The 25,351-nt window shown below is 42.1% G+C and overlaps 1 protein-coding gene across 1 annotated transcript in view; it reads right to left on the reverse strand.

The window, feature by feature from the left end:
* LOC115117504 (SH3 and multiple ankyrin repeat domains protein 3-like) overlaps nt 1-25,351 on the reverse strand; it is a 118,307-nt gene that overhangs the window by 85,421 nt on the left and 7,535 nt on the right. The window contains exons 4-6 of the mRNA XM_065022146.1: nt 23,367-23,483; nt 1,197-1,274; nt 234-300 (exon numbers count right to left, since the gene is read on the reverse strand). Coding sequence (XP_064878218.1) covers nt 234-300; nt 1,197-1,274; nt 23,367-23,483 — 262 coding nt within the window. The remainder of the gene's footprint in view (nt 1-233; nt 301-1,196; nt 1,275-23,366; nt 23,484-25,351) is intronic.

Consider the following 25,351-nt stretch of genomic DNA (forward strand, 5'->3'; position numbering starts at 1 on the left):
CATAGCAGATTGACACCCAGTACCCTGAATTACACAGAGCAAGTGCACATGATCAGGAATCATTACTGACTGGGTGATTACAGTGGCTATAGTCCGAGTACTGAGGGCTCTCTAACCCTCTGACACCACTATGGGAGATCAGTCAGGGTAATTCAGTCTAGATTCATTCATTAGAGTCCAGTGACCACCTCCTGTTAGCCACATACCCATGGCATGTACTGTAGTCTACTCACCAACGTCTGACACTTTGTGGATCTTGATGATTTCAGCCAGATCAAAGTTTCCTGCTATAATGGCCACCTGGAGGAGGAGAGAGGGAGGAGAGAAGAGGGGATGTGTTGTGTGTTTGTTCCTTTCCCAACTCTCAACTTCTCAATATGAGTGTTCTGTAAAACAAGGCTCCCATTGGTAGCTGTCCTTCTCATTGGGAGAGAACAGAACCCTGCTGAAAGCTGCTGTCCCAGAGTCTGTCTGGAATAAACATCAGCCTCTGTTGTTTCAAGAAAACTTTTGGGAACCAATTATCAGATGTATAATACATCTACTCTAAACTACAGGTAACAGGGGAACACATTCCATTCAAAGCACTTTCTCTCTCCCACCTTCCCTCCATCCTTCAATATCATCTTTTTCAGACTACATGTCCGTCACTAATTCTATCTCACCCCTCTTAATTTGCATTACTCTATGGTTCCATCTCTCTCTCTTTCTCTTTCTCTCTCTGATTAATATTTCACACATTGGCATCCCTTCATTAAAAGGCTGATTGTAACAGATGTCTGACAGCAGCGTGTGTTTCTGATTTCTGGCACTGTGTGAGCGTGTGCATGTGAATGCGTGCACGTGTACATGTGAGTGTGCTGGTGGTGTGTGGCGCCAGATAGCCCTGTGTACAAACAAATGAACATTGATGTACTGAGGAAATCTGTGTTAATGTCAATTTGTCACAAGCTTAATCACACAGCTTGCCACAGAGGCAGGCCAGTGTACAGAAACAGTGTTCAAGTGGAGTTGCCTTTATGCCATGTAGTTATCACAGAACAAATATACAGATATTGTTGAGCTCCCTTGACCTCCAAGAGTTGCAAAAACTTTTTCCATATTAAGTCAAACAAAGTTGTCCTCATGGCCTATGGTTACGGTATAACTAGAATGTAATGTCTGATAGAGGCCAGCTGAAGGATGGGGAGTCTCACCTGAAAGGCTGTCTGGCTGTTGTAGTTCTTGATCTCTTTATTCACTCCCCGAAACAGTAGAACTCTGGTACAGCTATCCTGAAAGAGAAAGAGATAGAATTGGATACTTTTGTTAGACAAGTAAGATCAGTTGTGAAATGTTGGTATTTTGGTTGCATATGGATGTTCAATTCATCAGAACACACACGAACAAGCACACATGCACAACCGTGCATGTGCACACACACACCGAATATATATGAGGCTCCCGTGAGTGCCAGCTCTGTTCTCTAAATTGGTCCCAACAGTCTGATAATTACACTGACCAGAGAGGGACAGAAAGAGAGGCTCACTTCCTCCCTCCATTCATCCTGTAATGCTAGAGCCTTCCTCGTCCCTTCTCTCCCTCCATTCATCCTGTAATGCTAGAGCCTTCCTCGTCCCTTCTCTCCCTCCATTCATCCTGTAATGCTAGAGCCTTCCTCGTCCCTTCTCTCCCTCCATTCATCCTTTAATGCTAGAGCCTTCCTCGTCCCTTCTCTCCCTCCATTCATCCTGTAATGCTAGAGCCTTCCTCGTCCCTTCTCTCCCTCCATTCATCCTGTAATGCTAGAGCCTTCCTCGTCCCTTCTCTCCCTCCATTCATCCTTTAATGCTAGAGCCTTCCTCGTCCCTTCTCTCCCTCCATTCATCCTGTAATGCTAGAGCCTTCCTCGTCCCTTCTCTCCCTCTCAGAAATGTATTTCCTTTACCCTCCTCTTCCATCCTCTCTCCCTCCATTCATAGCCTACATGTATGTTGCTGTGTGAATGTGTGATATAGCCCCAATGCTATATCATTGGGGCTGTGTGTACATGTATAGTCCTCTCCCTCTCTCATGGTCCATGGGTTAAGGGGAAGGGCTATGTGTTTGCAAGGTATGAATAGAATTAATAGCTCTATGATTGACCTTAACCAAACTTGTGGCTGCTCTCTTCCTGGAGCCTTTTGAGTCATACTGTATATACACTCACAAGAACGCATATTTCTGTTCATTTTACACTGATCTTATAGGAACCTATAGTCAGAGTTTGTGTGTATTTTAAAGGTAAGCAGAGAGAAATGAGGAATCCACACATCTTCCTTTAACTAACAAGGCGGTTCAATAATGCAGTGCCTTTCCTATAATAGCTCTATAATCACTTCATGCTAATGCTATCAACCCTTCCGGCAGTTAGCTTAGCTAATCACTAGACGCTTGTACAGCTTGTACAGTACTCTCTCTCTCTCTCTCTCTCTCTCTCTCTCTCTCAATTCAATTCAAAGGTGCTTTATTGGCATTGGAAACATAATGCATACTGTATGTTTACGTTTCCAAAGCAAATGAAAAACAACAAACAGTAAAAAAAAGAAATGAAACAGCAAACATTACACTCACAAAATGTTCAAGGGAATAACGGCATTTTAAATGTCATGTTATTGGATATGTACAGTGTTTTAACAATGTGCAAATAGTTGAAGTATGAATGGCAAGAGAAAATATATAAATATACAAATAAATATAGGTTGTATTTGCAATGGTGTTTGTACTCCACTGGTTGCCCTTTTCCTGTGACAACAGGTCACACATCTTGCTGCTGTGACTGCACACTGCGACACTTCGCCTAACAGAGTTTGTCAATATTTGGTATGTTTCTAAATTCTTTGTGGGTCTGTATGAAATATGTGTTGCTAATATGATCATATAATTAGCAGGAGGATAGGAAGTGCAGCTCAGTTTCCACCTCATTTTGTGGGCACTGGGTATATAGCCTCTTCTCTCTCGACCCAGGTCTGCCTATGGCGGCCTCTATCGATAGCAAGGCTATGCTTACTGAGTCTGTACATAGTCAAGGATTTCCTTCATTTTGTGTCAGTCACAGTGGTCAGGTATTTTGCCACTGCGTACTCTCTGTTTAGGGCCAGATAGCATTTTTGGTTGAATCTTTCTTATGTGTCAAATAATTATCTTGTTGTTTTCTCACGATTTGGTTGGGTCCAATTGTGTTGCTGTCCTGGGGCTCTGTGGGGTCTGTTTGTGAACTGAGCCCCTAAACCAGCTGGTAAATTAGCGGGTATCGGCCTAATACTGCTCTGTATGCATCATTTGGGGTTTTATGTTGTACACAGAGGATGTTTTTTCAGAATTCTGCATGCAGAGTGTCAATTGGGTGTTTGTCCCATTTTGTGAATTATTTGTTGGTGGGTGGACCCCCAACTTCACAACTACAGAGGGTAATAGGTTCTATAACTGATTCAAATATTTTTTTACCAGATCCTAACTGGGATGTCGAATTTTATGTTCATGCCTTAACTCTCTGATTGTTCACAGCTTTGTGGAAGTTACCTAAGGGTTTGATGTTAAGCCGGGGTAGGTATCATTTTTTGTGTGCTACAGGACAGCAGTGTCTAGATTGAATTTGTATTCGTGGTCCTGGCAACTGGACCTTTTTTGGAACACCAAAATGTTTGTTTTACTAAGATTCACTGTCAAGACCCAGGTGTGACAGAATCTGTGCAGAAGATCTAGGTACTGTTGTAGGCCGTCCTTGGTTGGGGACAGAAGCAACAGATTATGGAAAAGATGGCGCCGGAGGGTAGTGCTGCAGTCTTTATCTGCTCTTAACCAACCATCCTATTTTGTTTGTCTATTCGCATTGTTCTTAACTTGTTTTGAACATAATGTTGCTGCTACTGTCTCTTATGACTGAAAAGAGCTTCTGGACATCAGAACTGGTATTATTCACCTCAAGTTGGACGAGGAGTTCTTCTTCAATGAGTCGGACGAGAGGGATATACTACGGGTGCCTGACCAGGCTCAGATCCACATGATTCGCTGGAAAAGGAAAGGTAGGTTTCACGGAAAGAGATCGGGATGCCTTGTGAGGACCAGGCAACGAGTGGCTAATCTGTCCTTGCCTTCCAGTCTGCTAGTTAACATTCAATTGCTGGAAAATAAATGGGACGAACTGAAAGCACGTATATCCTATTAACGGGACATTAAAACTGTAATATCTTACGTTTCACCGAGTCGTGGCTGAACGACGACATGAATAACATACAGCTGGCGGGTTAAACACTCTAACAACAGAACAGCAGCCTCTGGTAAGACACAGGCGGGGGTCAAACTTATGTAAACAACAGCTGGTGCACGATATCTAAGGAACTCACAAGATGTTGCTCGCCTGAGGTAGAGCGTCTCATGATAAGCTGTAGACCACAATATCTACCTATAGAGTTTTCATCTGTATTTTTCGTAGCTGTCTACATACCACCACAGGCCGAGGCTAGCACTAAAACAGCACTCAATGAGTTGTATTCCACCATAAGCAAACACTCATCCAGAGGCGGCGCTCCTAGTGGCCGGGGACATTAATGCAAGGAAACTTAAATCAGTTTTACTACATTTCTAACAGAATGTTAAATCTGCAACCAGAGGGAGAAAAAAATCTATACCACCTTTACTCCACACACAGAGAGGTGTACTAAGCTCTCCCTCGCCCTCCAATTGGTAAATCTGACCATAACTCTATCCTCCTGATTCCTGTTTACAAGCAAAAATTAAAGCAGGAAGCAACAGTGACTCGGTCTATTAAAAAGTGGTCAGGTGAAGCAGATGCTAAACTACAGGACTGTTTTGCTATCAGACTGGGACATGTTCCGTGATTCTTCCGATGGCATTGAGGAGTACACCACATCAGTCACTGGTTATATCAATAAGTGCATTGAGGACGTCGTCCCCACCAATTTTATTAACCAAACACTTGTTGTTGTTTGTGTACATTGATTTTATGATGACATATGTCACCGCTTTCCATCCATTTATATAGCAGGCCCTCATGCCAAATTTAGTCAAAAGCTTTTTTTGAGATCACCAAATCATGAGAGGACTTTGTTTTTGTTTTGTTTGTCAATTAGGTTGTGCATGGTGTATATGTGGTCTGTCATATGGTCATTTAGGTTGTGCATGGTGTAGTGACTTTGTTTTTGTTTTGTTTGTCAATTAGGTTGTGCATGGTGTATATGTGGTCTGTCATATGGTCATTTAGGTTGTGCATGGTGTATATGTGGTCTGTCATATGGTCATTTAGGTTGTGCATGGTGTATATGTGGTCTGTCATATGGTAATTTAGGTTGTGCATGGTGTATATGTGGTCTGTCATATGGTCATTTAGGTTGTGCATGGTGTATATGTGGTCTGTCATATGGTCATTTAGGTTGTGCATGGTGTATATGTGGTCTGTCATATGGTAATTTAGGTTGTGCATGGTGTATATGTGGTCTGTCATATGGTCATTTAGGTTGTGCATGGTGTATATGTGGTCTGTCATATGGTCATTTAGGTTGTGCATGGTGTATATGTGGTCTGTCATATGGTCATTTAGGTTGTGCATGGTGTATATGTGGTCTGTCATATGGTCATTTAGGTTGTGCATGGTGTATATGTGGTCTGTCATATGGTCATTTAGGTTGTGCATGGTGTATATGTGGTCTGTCATATGGTCATTTAGGTTGTGCATGGTGTATATGTGGTCTGTCATATGGTCATTTAGGTTGTGCATGGTGTATATGTGGTTTGTCATATGGTCATTTAGGTTGTGCATGGTGTATATGTGGTCTGTCATATGGTCATTTGGTAAAAAGCCCATTTCACATTTGCATAAGACATAATTTTCACTGAGGAAATGTAGGAGTCTGCTGTTAATTATAATGCAGAGGATTTTCCAGAGGTTGCTGTTGACGCATATTCCACTGTAGTTATTGGGGACGAATTTGTCTCTACTTTTGTGGATTGGGATGATCAGGCCTGGGTTCCAAATATTGGGGAAGATGCCACACCTGAGGATAATGTTAAAGAGTTTAAGCATAGCCAATTTTATGTTGTCCATATATTTTATCATTTAGTTTAGGAAATAATTAACATCCCAGGGCTTTTTGGGTTGGAGAGTTTGCATTTTGTCCTGTAGTTCATTAAATGTAATTGGAGACTCCAGTGGGTTCTGGTAGTCTTTAATAATAGTTGATTCTAAGATTTGTAATTGATTGTGTATATGTGTTTGCTGTTTGCTCGTTGTTAAATGGACAAAAAGATTGGAGATAAATAACTCATGTTCGTGTTGTTGTTTTGTTCAGTGTTTCTCATTTTCCCAGAAGTGGTTTGATTCTATGGATTCTTCCATTACATTCAGCTGATTTCTGACATGTTGTTCACTCTTTTTCCTTATTTCTGTCCTGTTTGTCCATTTGTCATCATTGTTCATTTTCTTTTTTTGTTGTCTGCTTGACATTTTTAGATTTAATAGGGAAGCTGAAAGATCAAATATACTTTAGGCTTTCTACTGCCAAATCTACACCTTCACTATTGCAGTGAAACATTTTGTCCAGGAAGTTCTCTAAAAAGGGTTGAATTTGTTGTTTGACAATAGTTGTTGGTATGTTTGTACACAACGCTCCTTCCATCTATAGCATTTCTTAATAGTAAGCAGTTTATCCTGCTTTTTTTCTTCTCTGTTCAAGTACACTGTGATTTTGCTGTGATCCAATAGGGGTGTCAGTGGGCTGACTGAATGCTCTGGGAGACTCTGGGTTGAGTTTGGTGATAAAGTAGTCTACAGTACTCTCTCTCTCTCATGTTGTAAAGCTGCTGTAAAGCGTAGCATGGGGGTGGCCTCTTTTAAAGGCATTTAGATGTCTTTATTTTTACTTTACACTTAAAGGTGAGGAGCAAACTGTAGCTAATGACCCCATTAAGTCTCTGACAGTGAATTAGCTAGGGCGGTTAATACACATAGAGGTGGGCTGTGTGTGTGTGTGTGTGTGTGTGTCTGTGTGTGTGTGTTATGTGTGTGTGTGTGTTTGTGTGTGTGTGTGTGTGGTATGTGTGTGTGTTATGTGTGTGTGTGTGTGTGTGTGTGTGTGTGTGTGTGTGTGTGTGTGTGTGTGTGTTTTTGTTCTCCCTTAGGCAGGAGTCTCTAGCAGTAGCAGGATAATCTACTGGGAATGAGAAAGTATCCATTAAAGAGAAGGAGGCTGACAGGGGTGAGACATGAGAGACAGGGGGTGATAAAGCAGGAACAGGGAGAGAGAGATGAGTGGAGAAACAGAGAGAGGGAGATGAGTGGAGAAACAGAGAGGGAGATGAGTGGAGAAACAGAGAGGGAGATGAGTGGAGAAACAGAGAGAGGGAGATGAGTGGAGAAACAGAGAGGGAGATGAATGGAGAAACAGAGAGAAGGGAATTATGGGATGGAGAGAAAGAGAGGCAGTGGTTGTTCAGTGTGTGTATACCTGTCCCAGACCTGCAGTTTTCAACTCTCTAGAGACAGTCGGAGTGGTAGAGATACTCTTAATGATCGGCTATGAAATGCCAGCTGACATTTACTCCTGAGGTGCTGACTTGCTGCACCCTCGACAACTACTGTGATTATTATTATTTATGAACCTTTGAACATCTTGACCATGTTCTGTTATAATCTCCACCCGGCACAGCCAGAAGAGGACTGGCCACCCCTCATAGCCTGGTTCCTCTCTAGGTTTCTTCCTAGGTTTTGGCCTTTCTAGGGAGTTTTTCCTAGCCACCGTGCTTCTACACCTGCATTGCTTGCTGTTTGGGGTTTTAGGCTGGGTTTCTGTACAGCACTTTGAGATATCAGCTGATATACGAAGGGCTATATAAATACATTTGATTTGATTTGTATGTGTGTGTGCATGCTCTTTTTATTTGGAATGGGGAGATGAATGGCAGTAGAAAACCTATGCATCAACTGCTGCCTCTCAATTTACAACAACACACACATACATACAGTATACACACATATACACTCACACACACACACACACACACAAACGCTCCAGGAGACCAATTATAGAGAGGGACATCTGTCTTCCTGCTTGCAGCCATAGTGATATTACATGAAACCATTAAGAATCGAGCAGACTTCCTCTCCACGTTTCTTTACCCTGATATACACTGAACATCAGCAGGTCAACTCCAGAGGAGTAGAGTTCCCCCAAAGTACCGTTGCTAAAAGCAATCTAAAAGCTCTGCATTTTACTAAATGGATGAATCATTCAGGAGACTCAGTTTTAAATACAGAATTCAACAGCTTTATAGAGGGTTCCATTGTCAAAAGAATGTAAGATACAATGACATTTCCAATATGTTCCCTCTCCATGTCTTGTCTGACAGGTGCCTGATTCCACCTGGGCTCCTGGATAATAATGAACCAGTTTGTATTGTGAATTTCCTGGTCTCACATTGAGATTTGTGGTTGGAAGTAAGATTTGCAAACGTGTTTGCAAGCTTGTATCATGATGTGTGAAAAATGTAACAACGGTCGCACACTGGTAACTTCACATTTGAATACATCCAATAAGATTTGCAAGCATCATGTATTGTATACGTCCAGGCTTGGGTTCTGTCACTGTTGTCACACTACCAAGAGATTCGTAAGATTGTAGAACGTTTTGTACATTTTTAGAAATGTATTCTAGCACTCTGCCTTGTGTCGTGCCTAAGAACATCCCTTAGCTGTGGTATATTGTCCATATACCACACCCCCTTTGGCCTTATTGCTTAATTATATAGCTGTCAACATGTAGCTAGTTAGCTAAGTTAAATTGAAACTGCTTTGTTGTTATTGCATTTCAGGTGGAGAGGGAGTAAGATAACTAGAAAGCAGAAATGCTGCCAGACAACCACAGGACCCTAGAGGTAATATAGTCAATGCTCATGAACTTTATTGTATGTGAATTGCCCATTTATATCAATAACAAAATGGTTGGATTGTTTACCAACATGTGCAGTAAATGCTAACACGGCTTTAGTGATGAAAGGTACATAATGTATTTATTGTCATCTCACAATCAGGCCTCTGCATGCTGTGGCATGGGCCTGGATGGTGACATCTGCTTCCAGATGCCTGACTGAATACTAGGGCCTTCACTGGTACCTTACCTGACACTCCAGCTAGAGTCTCCTTATCAATGTCTCGTAGCCATTTAACACGTTAACATGTATCTTATGTTACCACTCATTCATACAGACACAAGAGCAGACTTATATTCACTTGTCTATTTGTCCTATTCTTCAGGCTTGTCTGGGATATATATGGTACTTGGTACACCTGTGTGATGTCTTATATACATGAATCAGAATGTATTCACCCTGGACATGAGACTTGCATTGATTTTAGACCTTTGAGTCATAAGCACCAGGTGTTTTCTTGATGGAGAAAGTCTGCATGTTGTTAGATGTTTAAGTTAGCATAGTAGCATAGTAAAACATTTGAAAAACAGGCTGAAAAATGTATTGTTTTGCAACAACTTTTAAAAAACAAACATGAGTAGTTTATACAAAACTTTATTCCGTTTGGTGATCATCCACCAAATTTGTCCATTGTCCTTGAGAGTTGCATCCTTCCTCAGGGAACTGTCTGCTGATAGGTGGCAACAGGGGGGCAGGTTTTTTTAATGTGCTGCTCTAGAGTTCCATGGCCCAGTAGACTCACCTGGGGATAGGGGGATGGACGCGTTCGTTTTTCTGGAGACTTTTAGTGAGAGGAAATAGACAGTCAGCCATAGTGAATTTACATAGGGCATAAAGTATATTACCACCAGCAGAGCTTACTTATCTGTTCTGGAGAGATCTCCAGGAGTTGGTCAGAAGGCTCTGGAATATTCCCTCTGTAACACATGTAGAGAGATTAATAGAGGTACTGAATGCAATTGAATGAGGTACTGAATCCATTGTTGATTGAGGACTGTATGGGTGCCTTCCAATCAGAAATGGATGCGTAAAAGACACAGCAACTTTCAAAGGGAAGTGTGTGTTGGGGGAGAGGGTTGTGTTGGGCTGTCCTTCAGGAAAGTTGCAGACTATCCTTCAACCAATTAAAAAGGTGGAACAGTGTTTTTCCTGACCAAACAGTTGTGCTGGACATATTTGGTTTGAAGGTATTCTTACTCTGTGGTTCAAGTTGAGTCTTTATGTCTAACTTCCCTCTCACTCCCCCTAAGCCCTCACCCCTGACCTCCTATTGGCACAGGGCCTCCTGCCAAATCATCTAATGAATCTCTGACAGTGAGTTACTCCGGGAGTAGACAGGTTTATGATGCTTAGGACTTCTCCACTATGCGTGGAGTATTATATACAGTGGGGAGAACAATTATTTGATACACTGCTGTTTTCCTACTTACAAAGCATGTAGAGGTCAGTAATTTTTATCATAGGTACACTTCAACTGTGAGAGACGGAATCTAAAACAAAAATCCAGAAAATCACATTGTATGATTTTTTTTGTAATTAATTTGCATTTTATTGCATGACATAAGTATTTGATACATCAGAAAAGCAGAACTTAATATTTGGTACAGAAACCTTTGTTTGCAATTACAGAGATCATACATTTCCTGTAGTTCTTGACCAGGTTTGCACACACTGCAGCAGGGATTTTGGCCCACTCCTCCATACAGACCTTCTCCAGATCCTTCAGGTTTCGGGGCTGTCGCTGGGCAATACGGACTTTCTGCTCCCTCAAAGATGTTCTATTGGGTTCAGGTCTGGAGACTGGCTAGGCCACTCCAGGACCTTGAGATGCTTCTTATGGAGCCGCTCCTTAGTTGCCCTGGCTTTGTGTTTCGGGTCGTTGTCATGCTGGAAGACCCAGCCATGACCCATCTTCAATGCTCTTACTGAGGGAAGGAGGTTGTTGGCCAAGATCTCGCGATACATGGCCCCATCCATACTCCCCTCAATACGGTGCAGTTGTCCTGTCCCCTTTGCAGAAAAGCATCCCCAAAGAATGATGTTTCCACCTCCATGCTTCACGGTTGGGATGATGTTTTTGGGGTTGTACTCATCTTTCGTCTTCCTCCAAACACGGCGAGTGGAGCTTAGACCAAAAAGCTCTATTTTTGTCTCATCACCACATTACCTTCCTCCTCTGGATCATCCAGATGGTCATTGGCAAACTTCAGACGGGCCTAGACATGCGCTGGCTTGAGCAGGGGGACCTTGCGTGCGCTGCAGGATTTTAATCCATGATGGTGTAGTGTGTGACTAATGGTTTTCTTTGAGACTGTGGTCCCAGCTCTCTTCAGGTCATTGACCAGGTCCTGCCATGTAGTTCTGGGCTGATCCCTCACCTTCCTCATGATCATTGATGCCCCACGAGGTGAGATCTTGCATGGAGCCCCAGACCGAGGTTGATTGACCGTCATCTTGAACTTCTTCCATTTTCTAATAATTGCACCAAAAGTTGTTGCCTTCTCACCAAGCTGCTTGCCTATTGTCCTGTAGCCCCATCCCAGCCTTGTGCAGGTCTACAATTTTATCCCTGATGTCCTTACACAGCTCTCTGGTCTTGGCCATTGTGGAGAGGTTGGAGTCTGTTTGATTGAGTGTGTGGACAGGTGTCTTTTATACAGGTAACAAGTTCAAACAGGTGCAGTTAAAACAGGTAATGAGTGGAGAACAGGAGGGCTTCTTAAAGAAAAACTAACAGGTCTGTGAGAACCGGAATTCTTACTAGTTGGTAGGTGATCAAATACTTATGTCATACAATAAAATGCAAATTAATTACTTAAAAATCATACAATGTGATTTTGCGGATTTTTGTTTTAAATTCCGTCTCTCACAGTTGAAGTGTACCTATGATACAAATTTGACCTCTACATGCTTTGTAATGTAGGAAAACCTGCAAAATCGGCAGTGTATCAAATACTTGTTCTCCCCACTGTATATTTAAATAAAAAATGCATTACTTACTGACACTGACATGGAGTGCTCCATGTTCCTGCCTGTAGCAGGCCTCAACGTGGATGTAGGGACATTTCCTGCCAACTCCTGCCTTGGACTATGGTTGTATCTACAGTGCATTCGGAAATTATTCAGACCCCTTGACTTTTTAAACATTTTGTTACATTACAGCCTTATTTTAAAATGGATTAAATGAAACATGTTCCTAAGCAATCTACACACAATACCCCATATTGACAAAGTGAAAACAGGTCGTTAGACATTTTTGCAAATGTATTAAAAATAAAACACAGAAAAACTTTGTATACATAAGTATTCAGAGCCTTTGCTATAAGACTCAAAGTTGAGTTCAGGTGCATCCTGTATCCATTGATCATCCTTGAGATGTTTCTACAACTTGATTGGAGTCCACCTGTGGTAAATTCAATTGATTGGACATGATTTAGAAAGTCCAACAGTTGACAGTGCTTGTCAGAGCAAAAACCAAGCCATGAGGTTGAAGGAATTGTCCGTAGAGCTCCGAGACAGGATTGTGTCGAGGCACAGACCTGGGGAAGGGTACAAAAAATAACCGCAGCATTGACTGTCCCCAAGAGTACAGGGGTCTCCATCATTCTTAAATGGAAGAAGTTTGGAACCACCAAGACTCTTCCTACAGCTGGCTGACCGGCCAAACTGAGTAATCGGGGAGAAGGGAGAACCGTTCAGAAGGACAACCATCTATCTATGCAGCACTCTTCAGTAAAGTCACTCTTCAGCCACTCTTCAGTAAAAGGCACATGACAGCCCGCTTGAAGTTTGCCAAAAGGCACCTAAAGAGTCTCAGACCATGGAAACAAGATTCTCTGGTCTGATGAAACCAAGACTCTTTGGCTTGAATGCCAAGTGTCACATGTGGAGAAAACCTGGCACCATCTTTACGATGAAGCATGGCGGTGGCAGCATCATGCTGTGGGGATGTTTTTCAGCAGCAGGGACTGGAAGACTAGTCAGGATCGAAGAAAAGATGAACGGAGCAAAGTACAGAGAGATCCTTGATGAAAACCTGCTTCAAAGCACTCAGGACCTCAGACTGGAGTGAAGGTTCACCTTCCAACAGGACAACAACCCTAAGTACACAGCCAAGACAACGCAGGAGTGGCTTCGGGACAAGTCTCTGAATGTCCTTGAGTGGCCCAGCCAGAGCCTGGACTTGAACCCGATCTAACATCTCTGGAGAGAACTGAAAATAGCTGTGCAGCAAAGCTGACAGAGCTTGAGAGCATCTGCCGAGAAGAATGGGAGAAACCCCAGAAGACTTGATGATGTAATCACTGCCAAAGGTGCTTCAACAAAGTACTGAGTAAAGGTTTTGAATACTTATGTAAATGTCATATTTCAGTTAGTTTTTTTTTTTTTATTAACAAAAAATTCCAAAAATCTGTTTTGCTTTGTCTTTATGGGGTATTGTGTGTAGATTGATGGGGGAAAAAGCAATTTAATCAATTTTAGAATAAGTAACAAAATGTGGAAAAAGTCAAGGGGTCTGAATACCTTCCGAAGGCCCGTATCTCTGTCAGGCTCCTGGAAATCAGATGACAAACCAGCATAGGTTAACAAAATGACATGGTACCTGTATTAAGTAAGTTGAAGTCATGACAGCCACAGGTTTTTGTTACAGTACTTCACTAACACCTCATTCAACTACTGTGATCTGAAATTGGAGAACAACATTGAACACAGTTCAAGGACAGAAATCACCCACATCTGTATTATTGAATGAGCTTCCCAAGTTACACGCTTACAATTCTGCATTATAGAGAATAACATGTGTGGATCTACTTATATCAATTGTTGTGAATAAACTCCAATAACAACTTTACATTTAGCTAGCTAGCAAATGGCATTTAACTCAACTTTATCAATCAGATGGTTAACTAGCAAATAATATATTTGTTTCCCTTTGCATCTAAAGCTGTCTGATGAAGCTAGCCAGTTAGCTAACATTAGCTGCTGTCAATTTAGTCTGAAATAAGTCGCTCTGGATAAGAGCGTCTGCTAAATGACTTAAATGTAAATGTACAATTATATTTTACATGTTAAACTACTGTCATGCCTTTAATCCCAAAAATGGATGTACACTTATAAAATAGATGATTACCTTCAAGTTGTTTTATTCTAGTACTTTGCATGGAGAAGTAATGTCGAGGTGACTGGTACGGGCCGCTTCCCCGACGGACCTACTATCTTCATTCATGCGAGGGTAGTCTTTGCTTGTGGATCTTCTGACACATTTCAGTTGACTGCATTCAGTTGTACAACTGACTAGAATCCCCCTTTCCTTTTCCCTTCCCTTTCTCTTGACCTCACAGGGTGGGACAACTCCCACTGCACGTTTTAGGCCTGGATTATCCCGCTGAATGAGCCTCTTTCCCGGTGAGGCGGCTTCCCTGTTTTTTCCTACGCTGAGCTGAGCTAGCAGTGGAGCCCTAAGCTCCACTTTATCAACCGGGTCACCCCTCTTGGTCTATCCCTCCTTGCCACAGAGGTTAGCTCACTCCTTCCTTGTCACACCCTGACCATAGAGAACCTTTTTATTCTCTATTTTGGTTAGGTTGGGGTGTGACTAGGGGGGGGGGTTAATATCTAGGTTGTTTAGTTCTATGTTGGCCTGGTATGGTTCCCGATCAGAGGCAGCTGTTTATCGTTGTCTCTGATTGGGGATCATATTTAGGCAGCCATTTCCCCACTGTGTTTTGTGGGATCTTGTTTTGTGTTATTACCTTTGAGCACTTCATTTACATCTCGTTTCTCTGTTTCTTTATTTTGTCTTGTTCAAAGTTCCACTTCAATAAATATGTGGAACCCAGATCCCGCTGCGCTTTGGTCCGAGTATGCTTCCAACGACGAGCGTGACATTCCTGCTGATTACACTTCAGGGGTAGTTTGTGACACGGTATACTACACGTCAGTGGGGGCTATTTTTATGTACAACACCAACAAGCAATCCATTATTTATTCATAGTCCGCTCTGTACTATTTTATTACGTGGTGTGGCTCTTACTGTGTGATTTCTTGCCGTTCACACAAGACACGTTCCAAGACAGGGTTAAACTATTTATAAGTGCGCCAAAATCTCAAACTCCTGGTCCTCCCTATCTAATTGACCGGACACACTCGCTAAGTCCTGGGTATAGGGTTTCAGTTAAAATGAATTAAGATGAACTCTTAACTGAAAGCAGGGATTCAGCACTTCATCTGGGTAGAGGACAAACTATAGACACCCAGTGCTCCTTTAGCGTGCTTTTTACATAGTAACCCTCAAGCTCCCCTTTGTTTTCCTACTCGAGCCCACAATACGGTCTGGCCACGGGCCTCCAAAAGGCCCACCCACTGGGGAGCCAGGCCAATCCAATCAAAATGAGTTTTCCCCACAAAAGGGATTTAATACAGACAGAAATGGTCCTCAGTTTCATCAGCTGTCTGGGTGGCTGGTCTCCGATAATCCCGCAGGGAAGAAGCCAGATGTGGAGGTCCTGGGCTGGCGTGGATACACGAGGTCTGCGGTTGTGAGGCCGGGTTGGACGTAACACCAAAGTCTCTAAAATGATGCCGGAGGCTGCTAACAGTAAAGAAATTAACACTGCAATCAGCATGCCAATTAATGGACTGCATTCAGCATGCCAATTGATGGACTGCAATCAGCATGCCAATTGCACGCTCCCTCAAAACTTGAGACATCTGTGGCATTGTGTTGTGTGATAAAACTGCACATTTTAAAGTGGCCTTTTATTTTCCCCCAGCACAAGGTGCACCTATGTAATGACCATGCTGTTTATTCAGCTTCTTGATATGCCACACCTGTCAGGTTAATGGATTATCTTGGAAAATTAGAAATGCTCACTAACAGGGATGTAAACAAATTTGTGCACACAATTTGAGGGAAATACACTTTTTGTGTGTGTGGACAATTCCTGGGATCTTTTATTTTAGCTCATGAAACATGGGAACAACACTTTATATTTTGTTTAGTATAGTTAATGAAAACAAGTAACACTTCTCTTTTGGTTCCACAACTTCACAACTGATGGATTTGATAGATTTGTTATATAGCAATTATAATGCAGAAGCATTAAACAAAAAAACAATCAATAATACAGTAGAAAAAAATATATATAGCATGTGCAAATGAGGTAGGATGAGAGAGGTAAGGCAATAAATAGACCATGGTGGCAAAGTAATTACAATATAGCAATTAAACACTGGAATGGTAGGATGTGCAGAATATGAATATGCAAGTTGAGATACTGGGGTGCAAAGGAGCAAGATAAATAAATACCGTATGGGGATGAGGTAGATTGGATGGGCTATTTATAGATGAGGTGCAGTGATCTGTGAGCTGCTCTGACAGCTGGTGCTTAAAGCTACTGAGGGAGGTAAAAAAAAATTCAGTTCGTTCCAGTCATTGGCAGCAGAGAACTGGAAGGAGAGGCGGCCAAAGGAAGAATTGGCTTTGGGGGTGACCAGTGAAATATACCTGCTGGAGCGCGTGCTACGGGTGGGTGCTGCTATGGTGACCAGTGAGCTGAGATAAGGTGGGGCTTTACCTAGCAGAGACTTGTAGATAACCTGGAGCCAGTGGGTTTGGCGACGAGTATGAAGCGAGGGCCAGCCAACGAGATCATACAGGTCGCAGTGGTGGGTAGTATATGGGGCTTTGGTGACAAAACGGATGGCACTGTGATAGACTGCATCCAGTTTGCTGAGTAGAGTGTTGGAGGCTATTTTGTAAATGATATTGCCAAAGTCAAGGATCGGTAGGATGGTCAGTTTTACGAGGGTATGTTTGGCAGCATTAGTGAAGGATGCTTTGTTGCGAAATAGGAAGCTGATTCTAGATTTCATTTTGGATTGGAGTTGTTTAATGTGAGTCTGGAAGGAGAGTTTACAGTCTAACCAGACACCTAGGTATTTGTAGTTGTCCACATAGTCAGAACCGTTCAGAGTAGTGATGATGCTGGACGGGTGGGCAGGTACAGACAGCGATCGGTTGAAGAGCATGAATTTAGTTTTATTTGCATTTAAGAGCAGTTGGAGATCAGGGAAGGAGAGTTGTATGGCATTGAAGCTCATCTGGAGGTTAGTTAACACAGTGTCCAACGAAGGGCCAGAGGTATACAGAATGGTGTCGTCTGCATAGAGGTGGATCAGAGAATCACCAGCAGCAAGAGCGACATCATTGATGTATACAGAGAAGAGAGTCGGCCCGAGAATTGAACCCTGTGGCACCCCCATAGAGAGGTCCGGACAACAGGCCCTCCGATTTGACATACTGAACTCTATCGGAGAAGTAGTTGGAGAAACCAAGGCTGTTGAGTCTGCCAATAAACTTTTTGTGATTGACAGAGTCGAAAGCCTTAGCCAGGTTGACGAGGCAGTCATTTCTCTTATCGATCAATCAGCTCCTGATCTGTCTTTCCCCAAATCTCCTTTTTCCTGATATTTTACATGGGTATTTATGTAGTTTTGCCCAAGCCCATAACTCCCTAAACTACAGCCACACAACACACCCTCACCCATACACGTGACATCTAAGCAAAGTTACACAAAATACATTGTCTCCTTTACATATGATGTCTACACAGTTGTTCGGTAACACAGTGTTTCCTTCATATGTGACGACATTCCGTGGTGTCATCTGCTCCATGGCCCACGTGCCATCAAGCAACTCCAACAGCTCCATCCCAGGGCTTGAGTTTGAAGGGGGTTTCGCCATGTAAGATGGCCGGCCACAGCAGAGGAACATCTGTATACATTTTACCTGTACCTGTCACTTCCCCCCTGCCCTTGAGTGTGTTTTGCTGCTCTCTAGCTGCTTGCGGTTGAGGCCTCTTCATGTTCTTCTTCCACTTCTTGATCTTTCTTGTTTCAGTGTTACCTTCTGTCTGGGGACTGGAGGAGTCATCAGGTTCAATTGTATAGGCTCATTCACACCAGTAAGTAACATCGTTACTTTGTAGAAATGAATTCTCTTTGTTTTCAAGCTACTTCCTAAAATTTGATTGATGGACCCTCCATCCATGGTTGCAGCAGTATGCGGCTGTGGTTTTGGCTGATTGGTCAGGAGTAAACGGTCCTGCCCCTAGAGTTGCTCAAACCAATTGTTTACTTGCAAATCTCTTTCTACAAATGTATAAAACGTTATTATGAATCTCTTGGTAATGTGACAACAGAACTCCAAGCGTGCACCGATAAAAAAATCTGCAAGTGATTCACAGCTGAAAATTCATAGTAGTAAATGGACTTGTAATAATTCTGAAAATAAATGATGCTTGCAAATCTTATTGAGTGTATTCAAATGCCAAGTTACCAGTGTGCGACCGTTGTTACATTTTTCACACATCATGATACAAGCTTGCAAAAAGAAATGACATATTTGTGAATCTACTTCCAACAACAAATCTCAATTAGTGACCACGAAATTCAAAATACAAACTCATAGGTTTCTGTCATCATTATTATCCCATAGGCTCCACTTTATTAATTGGCATGATTCAGAGGTTAACATCCGTGTCCCTGTTATCCAATTCTAAGTTTGTTGTGTCTCTGCTCCATCACTCCCCTAAACACTGAGGCCCCCCCCACTGGCCTCCCACCCCCCTGAGCTTCCCACCCCACTGTTCCCTTGACCCCCACTCTCTAGTGGTGTCATTAACCAGTCTATTCTGTTCATTAACCAGTCTTCTCTGCTCATTAACCAGTCTTCTCTGATCATTAACCAGTCTACTCTGCTCATTAACCAGTCTTCTCTGATCATTAACCAGTCTACTCTGATCATTAACCAGTCTACTCTGCTCATTAACCAGTCTACTCTGTTCATTAACCAGTCTTCTCTGCTCATTAACCAGTCTTCTCTGCTCATTAACCAGTCTTCTCTGCTCATTAACCAGTCTACTCTGCTCATTAACCAGTCTACTCTGCTCATTAACCAGTCTTCTCTGCTCATTAACCAGTCTTCTCTGTTCATTAACCAGTCTACTCTGCTCATTAACCAGTCTTCTCTGCTCATTAACCAGTCTACTTCTCACTGACTGTCTCTTTATTGATACATTAATCTGGAAGCGGTCTGTCATATACTTCTCTTTAATCCAAATGTTTTCTTCCCTGTCTCCTTTGATTGGTTCTCTCCTTTCCTTTACTCTCTATCCCACTAACTGTCTTTCTCACTCCATATCCTTTCCCTCTTCATCTCTCTCATATGGATCTGTCACTGAATGTGTGTCTCTCTGTTGATTCATGGATCATCATGCAGACGCCCCCCATGTTCAGTCCCTTAAGCCCCACTCAGAAGCTCTGTCGCTGTGATCGATCTGCCCAGCGGTGGCCTCCTGGATCTCTAAACACTGGAGGGATGAAACCTGTCTGACAATAGGACACCGCAGAGACAGTGTCTATGATGGGGAGGAGCAAAACATTTTCCCCCAAATTGTTCACTTGACCATGAATATTCATTAGCATGACTCAGAAGTTAAAATCTGTGTTCTTTAAGGCTACCATTTGCATCACCTAAAATATGCCACTTTATGGCATTTTATGTCTTAAATGCACCAGTCAATAGTCTAACTCCCCTAAAACCAAAACAAAAGTTATCCCTCTTTTTTTCTCTCTCCCTTTTTCCCTTCGTTGCTCCTCCACCCCTCCCTCCCTCTTCAGGCAGTAGTAGAACATAGTCACGTGGATGTGTTACAAACAGTACTCTAGATTAAGTATTGATATTCTCATCCTCTAACGCCCCTCAGACATACTGTTGTGTGCATGTGCACTCAGTGTTCTAGAGCCTTTGAAACAGGTCAGCGTGCATGTGTGTGTCACATGTACATGTATGTGCATTTCACAGACAGAAATCTTAGCAGCACATTTTTATACAAAGTCATATTCAGTAGATGTGGCCCATGTGGGAAACAACCCCACAACTCAGTAGCACTCGGCTCTCAGCACCTGAGCCATGGCTTTTCAATGAGTCACTTAAACCTCAGTTCCCAATCCCAGCACTCAATATCTCATTCTCTCACTTGATCTTATCAATCGTATCTCTCACTTGCTCGCTACCAGGGTTAGGTAGGTTACTTTCTAAATGTAATCTGTTACAGTTACTAATTACCAGTCCAAAATTGCAACCAGTAACATACCTGTTGGATGACCCCCAAACTCAGTAACCTAATCTGATTACTTTCAGTTACTTTTGGATTACTTTCTCCTCTTAAGAAGACAAAAATGAATATTACCAAATGAACGACATCTATTGCAGGATAAATCAATGTTCGAGTTTACATAACTGTCGATAAATGCATGTTGCATTTGACTTTATGGGTTATGTAGGTTTCTAACCTATTGCTTTCTACTTCAATACAGGTAATAAAACAATTAGGCTATATCTTTACAATAAAAACACAAGTCTGTCAGATTTACAGTCATTCAAATTGATAAAATACCACTAGGATTTTCAAGAATAGGGCTTGGAAATATAGATTAGACTAATTGTTTTACCTAAACATAACCCAAAGACTAAGGACTTATTAGCTTACTTTGTTGTTTATATTTTTGTTGTCATGGAGAACTGATTGAGCTCATTGCTTACTTGTGGTCAGACTCGCTCAGGTGTGAACAAACTCAAACGTGCACCTTTACTCAATGCAGATTTGCATGTCATTGAGAAAACAGAAAGGTGTCAAAGTATTTTTTCCACAAACAACCTTTTTGGATAAGAAGAATGGCGCCGGAGGGGATGGCTGCTGTTTTACAGGCTCCTCACCAATTGTGCTATTTTGTGTGTTTTTTCGCATTGTTTGTAACTTATTTTGTACATACTGTTTATGCTAAGATCTCTTATGACCGAAAAGAGCTTCTGGATATCAGAACAGCGATTACTCAACTCAAACTGGATGAAGATTTTTTCTTTAATGAGTCAGACGTGATGGATATAATTTTGCTCCAGGACAAGGCCCAAATCCCCGTCATTCGCATGAAGAAAATAAGAAAATACAGGGGGCGGAGGTCAGGGTGCCTTGTAAAAATTTGTCAGCGAGTGGGTAACTCGCCCTCTGTCATCCATTCTATTAGTCATTGTGCAATCACTGGAGAATAAAATGGATGAGCTCTGTTTGAGACCATCCTACCAACGAGACATTAAACATTGGAATATCTTATGTTTCGTCATGGCTGAGTCGTGGCTGAGCGACAACACAGATAATTTACAGGGCTGGGTTTTCCGTGCATCGGTAGGACAGAACAGCTACATCCGGTAAGACGGGGGGTGGGGTTGTGTGTCCATTTGTAAACAACAGCTGGTGTTTAATATTATGGTAGTCTCGAGGTATTGCTCGCCTGAGGTGGAACACCTCATGATAAGCTGTAGACCACTCTATCTACCAAGAGAGTTTTCATCTATAATTTTCATAGCCATCTATTTACCACCACAAACCGATGCTGGTACTAAGACCACAGTCAATACGCTGTATAAGGCCATGAGCAAACAAGAAAATGCTCATGCAGAAGTGGTGCTCCTAGACTTTAATGCAGGCAAACTTAAATCAGTTTTACATCATTTCTAACAGCATGTCACATGTGCAGCCAGAGGAAGAAAAGCTCTAGACCACCTTTACTCCACACACAGAGACGTGTACAAAGTTCTATGCTACAGGACTGTTTTGCTAGCACAGACTGGAATATGTTCTGGGATTCATCCAATGGCATTGAAGAATAAACCACCTCAGTCACCGGCTTCATCAATAAGTGCATCGATGACGTCATCCCCACAGTGACCGTATGTACATACCCCAAAAAGAAGCCATGGATTACAGGCAACATCCGCACCGAGCTAAAAGCTGGAGCTGCCACTTTCATGGAGCGGGACACTAATCCGGACGATTATAAGATAGTCTTTGCTATGCCCTCAGACAAACAATCAAACAGGCAAAGCGTCAATACAGGATTAACAATTAATCATACTACACCAGCTCTGACGCTCGTCAGATGTGGCAGGGCTTGCAAACTATTACGGACCACAAAGGGAAACTCAGACGCGAGCTGCCCAGTGACGCGAGCCTACCAGATGGGCTAAATACCTTTTATGCTTGCTTTGGAGAAGCAACACTGAAGCATGCATGAGAACACCAGCTGTTCCGGTGTGATCATGCTCTATGTAGCCAATGTGAGCAAGACCTTAAAACAGGTCAACATTCCCAAGGCCGAGGGGCCAGACGGAGCATGCGTGAACCAATTGGGAAGTGTCTTCACTGACATTTTCAACTTCTCCTTGACCGAGTCTCTGTTGCGACCTGAAGTGTGTGTGACGTTATCTTATGTTTTTAATTTGTACACTTAGTTAAACATTCTGCCAACCATGGATTTACAGTGGTGGGGTGTTGGACTGATCTTGTTGATCGTGTACATACCCGCTACGAACGGACTAAATAATGAAAACACTGCTGGCAGCGGAATCCAATTACTACAATGCAACTCAAATACGAACGCGATGGATATCCCAATGGCCCATCTAATACCTGATTGTCTGCGAGTGGATCACAAACCCAAATGCAAACGTGGAAAACGCGGGGGAATAAGACAAAGACTTAAAAAAATTAAGAACAAACTCCCCTTACCCACCACCTTGCTGATTAATACCCAGTCACTGAGGGGGAAAGCGGATGAGTTGGAAGCGCAGATTCGCTGACAACACGAATATCGGGAGGCCTGTTTGCTGGCATTTACTGAGACGTGGCTGGATGACAGAGTCCCGGACAGAGAAGTGGAGCCGGCCGGCTTCACTCTGGTCAGAGCGGACCGTGATCTGACCGTCACATTGACTCGGTACCGGTACCCCCTGTATATAGCCTCATTATTGTTATTTTATTTGTTATTTTTTAAATTACATTTTTTACTAGTTTATTTAGTAAATATTTTCTCTGTTTATAATTCTATCACTCTATTTTCTTAAAACTGTATTGTTGGTTAAGGGCTTGTAAGTAATATATTTACACGGTTGTACTCGGCACATGTGACAAATAAAATAAAATTGGATTTGATTTTAATTTATTAGTTATCCTACAAGCAATCATCTAGTTTTTCAAAAGTTTCAGTAATGTCACAAAAACAATTCTGGTAACCGAAAGGACTACAGGTAGTTTTTTTTTGTAATCAGTTACATTCAGTTTGCCAGTCTGTCCACTCAAAAGTCTTCAAGCAGCAAGACACTGCCTGAGTGGACATATTGACAGAGTAAGTGATAGCAACGTTTCAAATCGCAGCTTTAACACACAGATGCATTCACACTCTCACACACACACACACACACACATATTTATCAAACTCCTCTACACCCCTACTTACCCACACACACAACCCTCCCCGCCAATATGCACCATACAGTGTGTTACCTGGTTGTAGAGGGCACAGACGTGAAGGGCGGTGTTTCCAGAGGCGTTCTGAGCAGTCATGTCGGCTCCGTAAAACAGCAGGTGCTCCAAGTGCTGAACATGACCATGACGGCATGCCTGTATGTGGAGACACATGGATGCCAGTTTGGGTTATTGAGGTATTTTGGGTGATTGAGATATCATACACTGTGTGATATTGGAGAAAGACAGTTTCGTTTCTCTGTTTTCTTCTCTTTGTCTCTCCCCCACATGCACTATAATTGTTGTTCCCTCTCTGTTTTGTCTTGTCTCTATCTCTCACACACACACACACACACACACACACAGAATACTAATACCATGGGGGGAGAGGGAAGGTAACTGATTGGAGTATAGTAATGGAGGTCTCTGGAAAGTTGGCCTGTAGGTCCAGTTTTAGTGCTGGCTTTCTCTTCACCCCATTCAAACTGGGTGAGAGTTCCCCTCTCAAAATACACACTCTTTCTCGCACACTCCTTTGGCATCTCTCTTTATTTTACCAGCAGCCGTCAGTTCAGTCCAGAGTATCCCAAACTAGCGACTTCATGTGGGGTCACCTGATTTAAATTTGGGGTCACGAGAGAAACTCGAAAAAGCAGTCTCTGTTTTCTTCCTACAAATCTTTTGAACGGTTTAAGCTACAAATATTATAACCCCATCACTGAAAGATAAGACTCTCAGGCACACTATATTTTTTCTGTAGTGGTGTAAAGTACTTAAGTAAAAATACTAACTAAGTCGTTTTTTTTAGGTATCTGTACTTTACTATTTATATTTTTGGCTGCTTTTACTTTTAATTGACTACTTTTACTTTTACCTCTTTAGGAATGTATCCTAAAGAAAATAATGTACTTTTAACTCCATACATTTTCAATGACACAAAAAAGTACACGTTACATTTTCAATGCTTAGCAGGACAGGAAAGTGGTCCAATTCACTCACTTCAATTCACTGCCTCTGATCTGGAGGACTCACTAAGCACAAATGCTTAGTTTGTAAATTATGTCTGAGTGTTGGAGTGTGCCCCTGGCTATCTGTAAATTTAAAAACAAGAACATTGTGCCTTTTGGTTTGCTTAATATAAGGAATTTGAAATTATTTATACCTTTACTTTTGATACTTAAGTATATTTTTGCAATTTGACTTACTTTTGATACTTAAGTAATATTTAAAAACAAATATTTTTAGACTTTTAATTTTACTTGAGCCATTTTCTACAAAGGTATCTTTACTTTTACTCAAATTTGACAATTGGTTACTTTTTCCACCACTGGTTTTCTGTAACACTCTATAATGCATAGAATAGAGAGGACAAGACCGGGCTCTAAATCAGACTGGGGGAAAAAGAACATCATCAATGACGTTGTTCTTTTCTACACAGAAGATCATGTAAAAAGTATTGCCTGATGATGTTTTGAACTTCCCAATACCTTTCTGACCCATTTCAGTCACTTCAGACCATTCTTCCTTCAGATTGAGATAGCCTACTGTGAAAGTACTTTCAGACTGATTTGTTATAGACTGTCATAGCCCCAATTTAAAAAGTAAACATTGGCCATTGATTACATCACTTTTTTTACAAGGAGGGGTCATGACAATGCTTGGATATCAAAATGGGGTCGCACGACAAAAAAAGTTTGGGAACACCTGGTTTAGCCTGATTATACTGTAGGTCTCGTAGCCTCCAGGTTAACCCTGCATTGAGTTCTGTGGTGGAAGGGAAGAACAGGGCAAGCAGGTGGGGGGATTACCATGGATGTCCCCAGACATGCTGGTGTGGAGAGTAGAGTAGAAGAGAGAGTGGTGGGAACAGTAGAGCACTGTGGACACAGTACTGTTGACTGAGTTCTAGTGCTCCAGTCCTTTATGGTTTATATAATGACAGGGTCTGCAGAGTTTTATCAAGCCCTGTAGTGGTACTCCTGTTCCCTCCATTTAAAACCTTATGAAGTCTTCAGTGCTTTGGT

Source organism: Oncorhynchus nerka, linkage group LG9a (assembly GCF_034236695.1).
Source record: "Oncorhynchus nerka isolate Pitt River linkage group LG9a, Oner_Uvic_2.0, whole genome shotgun sequence".
Classification (NCBI taxonomy): Eukaryota; Metazoa; Chordata; class Actinopteri; order Salmoniformes; family Salmonidae; genus Oncorhynchus; species Oncorhynchus nerka.